General features: G+C 39.7%; 1 protein-coding gene across 1 annotated transcript; it reads right to left on the bottom strand.

Moving 5' to 3' along the window:
* Positions 1–2,486: 2,486 nt before the first annotated feature.
* foxi2 (forkhead box I2) lies at positions 2,487–4,383 on the bottom strand (the record flags this gene model as incomplete). Its single annotated transcript, XM_083683800.1, has 2 exons — positions 2,487–3,037; positions 3,798–4,383. The coding sequence occupies 2 exons, from the start codon at positions 4,381–4,383 to the stop codon at positions 2,487–2,489; spliced, it is 1,137 nt and encodes a 378-aa protein (XP_083539926.1).
* Positions 4,384–4,789: the final 406 nt, after the last annotated feature.

Raw genomic sequence — 4,789 nt, 5'->3', positions numbered from 1 at the left:
CAGTTTTCCTAATCCTCAACTTGGGTGGCACACAGACTTTTGGAAGGGAATTTCTAGACGCACTGTTTCTTAAGACGACAAGTAAGGCTTCCTCTAGATCTCAAGAAAGCGCTGTGAAGAAGATAGACAAAAGAGAGGCGTAAACCCTTTCATTCTGTGGGGTATCCCTCGACCCTTCATCAGACAGTCCCAAATTGATACATGGGGATTGGCTTGACGGACTAAGTACAATAGCACCATTGTTTCACTGTATGCTGTGGCAAGACAGCTCTACATCTGTGTTATTTTCACAGGGAACTTGGCAATGTACCAAAGTTAAGCTCTCTCTTTCTCGATTATACCCAAGATAGTATCCAGGTTATAACTACAGTAAGTGCCCGTGTTATTTCAAGAAATGTTCAGGAAAATCCTGTCTGAAACATGTGATAAGGATTCCCCCTTGCTGGGGACATCCTTAACGCAACAAACAGTAGATGGGGATGCTATCGGAAAGACACATTCTGTGGTAATTGAAGATGCACGTTCTCAAGATTGTAGTTCTGGAACCTAATGTGATAAAGCCAGCTTCTAAGATGGGAATGGAGACATGAGCAGTTATTAGACTGTTGGGTTTGAAGGTATACAGTATGTTTGAAGGTATACAGTATGTGCAGGTCTTGGCCCTGTTGGATGTAAAGCTAAAAGAACACACTAACTGTGAAGAAATAATCCATACAAATATATTGAACATAATATATGAAGAAAGAAAGAATTTGAGACTGACTTGGGGACAGGGCTTTACTCTAACAATGCATGTAAACAAATTTTTAAATTCTGTGATTTTCTGAATCTACAGAGTTTCCAGCCATAGGGAGTGCATTTGTGGCTGTAGTTTTGGAAAATCACTGAATACAAAAATAATTTCTTTAGGACCTTTTCTCTTATCTTTTTGGCTACAGAACATACAGTAGAACGTCGCCATTTTCACATATGTAGACACCGGTTGGTGCTGGAGATAACGAATATCAAGTATTGAGGTGTGTCTTTAAATGTAAAGATTATAGAGCCAACACAATGAAACAGCTATTTAAAAAAAAAAAAAATGTTGATTAATAAAAGAAAATTGCCTGATATCCTTACTGTCAATATTGGATAATTGAGGACACATACATTCCTGCGAGAAACCATGTAAAAGGAAGACACGGTATGTTTTTACAAGGCAACAGTACAGTAAATAGCTGAGCTACTGTACAACATAGACTAAGTATTCATCACCTCACTCTGGTGCTTTGTATGTCAATCACCTCTCAACAAATAAATATATATAATAATATAATATAATAATAAAATGTTTCATCTAAATATGTGGATTTTTATTTACAGTATTTACAGTCATATAACAAAACCGATAAAGAGACCTGTATCCAAAATGTGGCCATTTTTTTTTAAAGACATTTCAATAGCTGTAAAAAGTATTCTGCAATCTACACATATGTTTACCAAAATGAATAGCGACTCTTCAAATACAATAGAACCATGAAGTTTATTGATGATGATCACTGATAAATTTGATGTTGCAATGTGCACGGACAAAAATAGAAAATGAATATACACAAGGCATACAATGATTGTCACATTGAAACCTGGGAGAATCTGTGATTTTGTTTCTTTTTTTTTTTTACATTTTATAATGTCAGGTTTGGTTACTGAATAAATCCACCATGACAGTTCACTGTTGAACTACAGTATGATCAGTGTCTAAAATTAAACTTACTTTAATGTGAACCATTTGACATCAGACTGCAAGAGGAGTATCTGTACATAATTTAACAATAGTATAAATAGTTTCAAACTAATGTTTATAATTTACAAAAAAAATACACATACATGCTGTACAAAATACAATTACACACAAATGAGCCTCAGTATTGTGGTTTCAGTCAAAATGTTTCCCTAAAAAAATAATGTGGTCAACTCTCACATAACTTGCCTCTCTTTATTTAGAAAACATTTGCATACAGCAGTATCAGTGGTGGGTGTTCATGTTTGATCGGAACTTCTTTTGGCACTTTTGCAATAGCAACTGAGGCTGGATCTGTCCAAAAATACTATTATCATTAATTTCATTGGGTAATTTTTAAATTAACAGCTTGATCATTGGATGGAGAGGTTAACACATCCTATTTCAGCATGTTACAGTTGTTCATTTTTGAATGTGTATATCACAGCAAATTGGTAATTTTGCCTCAAGTCAACTGATTGAAACAGTAGCCTATTTTCTTTTATTAAGGACCACTTGGTAACCTACAGTAAATAGACCAAAAGACCTATCCCCTCGGATCTTCCTGTGGTTCTGTGCTTAGAGGTGCCACCAAATCTCTGTCCTGTGATGGCTGTATTTATGGTGCACTGTGCCATTAAATGTGGACTGGTTGATGGCCATATGAACCTTAAGTTAAACCCTATACAATAGATCCGTTCCCGCCATCTGAACCTTAAGTTAAACCCTAGAGATCCGTTCCCTCTCTGGGATATATCAAGCTGTTGACGCTGAAACTGTTATAGAAATGGCTGTTGAACTGTCCACCCTGTCCCCCACCAAATGTGTTATAGTAAACTCCACGGTTGAAATGCAAGCTGTCCGCATGCTCTGTCACCCCACTTTCCTGAGGGGGGTTGGCGTGGTATGGATTGAGCGCAGTAATGTTCCGGTTTGACAGCTCGTTCACAAGTCCAAGGGACCCTTGCCTACTCTGAGGGCCAGAGCCAAGAGTCGACATGCTGCTGAAGAAGTTATTGAAACAGGGCGCTGACGCCAATCCAGGTGGTGATGCACTTTTGTGGCCCTCGCTGACCACCTCCATCTCCGGAGATGAGGGCCCAAGGAGTTGTGGACTGTCTGAGGACTTGGCGGGAGCGACCGGTCGTCCGTCTTCAACTTTGGTGGTGCCAGCTGTCCCATTGCTTGAGTCAGACCGACGTTTCCTTTTTCTACGGAAATTTCCATTGTCAAACATCTTTTCGCAATTAGGGTCCAACGTCCAATAGTTTCCTTTCCCTTGAAATGAAGATTGTATGTATATTAGAACTATATTCATGTATAGCATATCCAAACACATTTCTGTTATAGCTCACTGTTTCAGGTTGAGGTATATAACTCACTGTTTCAGGTTGAGGTATATAACTCACTGTTTCAGGTTGAGGTATATAACTCACTGTTTTAGGTTGAGGTATATAACTCACTGGTGTACAAGATAACAAACAGAGGTGTCATGATCATAATAATTTCGGTTGGAATTTGCATTTTGTTGTGTCTAACACATATTGTAGTAATAATAAGCAACTCATATAATTTACAGTACACTTTATGTGTAGTCTGAGGATGGAACTGAAGGACCCCTCCGTTTTAATGGCAATGCTTTGCAAACGAGTGACAAGCCTTCAAAGTGCAATCCCATAGATTTACTGTTCAAAGCGAGGTTTAAGCATAATTTAAATGACTAGTTTTACTTCACATGATAGACCTTAAATTCCACTCAATGCATCCCAGTTAATCTAGGCCTGGATTATGATACTTTTCATGTTTGATATGGCAGTAAAGATGGCCAGAGGTATTTAGTACATGTCACATTTCTTTTGATCAGACAGTTTAAGGAGCAAATATAACAGTAGGATATAGCAGTCGTTTCACCTTTAGTATATCAACTTGCTGATTTGCATACGGTAACTTTCATAGACTTGTTCCAATCCATCATGAATTATAACATTTATGACAGTAATTAGTTTAGTCAAACTGACACTTTGTGATTGTCACATACCTGGGTCGTCTTCGTCTCTGGGCACCTTTTTGAAGCAGTCGTTTAGTGAGAGGTTGTGACGGATGGAGTTCTGCCAACCGGCCTTACTCTTCTTATAAAACGGGAAATTGTCAGCGACATACTGATAGATTTGACTGAGGGTAAGTTTCTTTTCATGAGTATTCTGGATAGCCATGGCAATGAGCGCAGAGTATGAGTACGGTGGACGCACCAGTTTTAACAACTCTTCCTGGCTTGCTATCGACAACCAACCCAAATCTGGCCCCCCAAACCCAGGTGAATTAGTTAGGAACTGTCGCTGGGATCCATAGGAAGGTGGCATAAAAGATGCTGTGTTGTTCCCGTGCAGGTAGGACGTTGATGAGTTCACACCTGGGCCGTTTAGCCAGAGATAAGGGTTGGGTGATGAGGTATAATCCCCAAGCCCGTAGCCAGCCGGTCTTTGCGTGCCTTGGAGACTCTGTTGGTGGTACATACTGAAATTGTCGCAATAGACAGACATCTCCGGCGCCTCCTGTGCGCTTTTTGGTTGGAGAGAACCGACGGTTGGAGAGGTATGGTGGGCTTGCGGATCAATGGAGTTCATACTCCCCACGGGAAACCCCAAACACAACACAATAATACTCTGGACGGATTCAAGGTTCCACGCGCGCAACGGCAGCAACAAGTGCCAGAAAACAAAGTTGGAGTTTTAACTTTATAAGTCCAAAGCTGACAGCAGCCACATCCAGACACTTGATTATTTCTAACAGCCAATAGACACACACTAACTGTTGGGGGTGTGGCCATAACAACTTCATTCAGCACTCCCATGCAGAGATCAGAGAACTTTCATTTCCAATATTTCATTTGTGTGTAGGCCAAGAGCCTTCCAAGCGGCAATACAGAAAAGGACATAGCCACTGTCCTACTGTCTTTTAAGTGAAACAATAGGACGGAAGAAGATTTGACACCAGTAGCGTTAGTATGTTATTAAATTATCATTATCATAT

Source organism: Argentina silus (genome assembly GCF_951799395.1).
Source record: "Argentina silus genome assembly, chromosome: 13".
In the NCBI taxonomy this organism is placed as follows: domain Eukaryota; kingdom Metazoa; phylum Chordata; class Actinopteri; order Argentiniformes; family Argentinidae; genus Argentina; species Argentina silus.
This window is presented reverse-complemented; position numbering and strand designations above follow the sequence as displayed.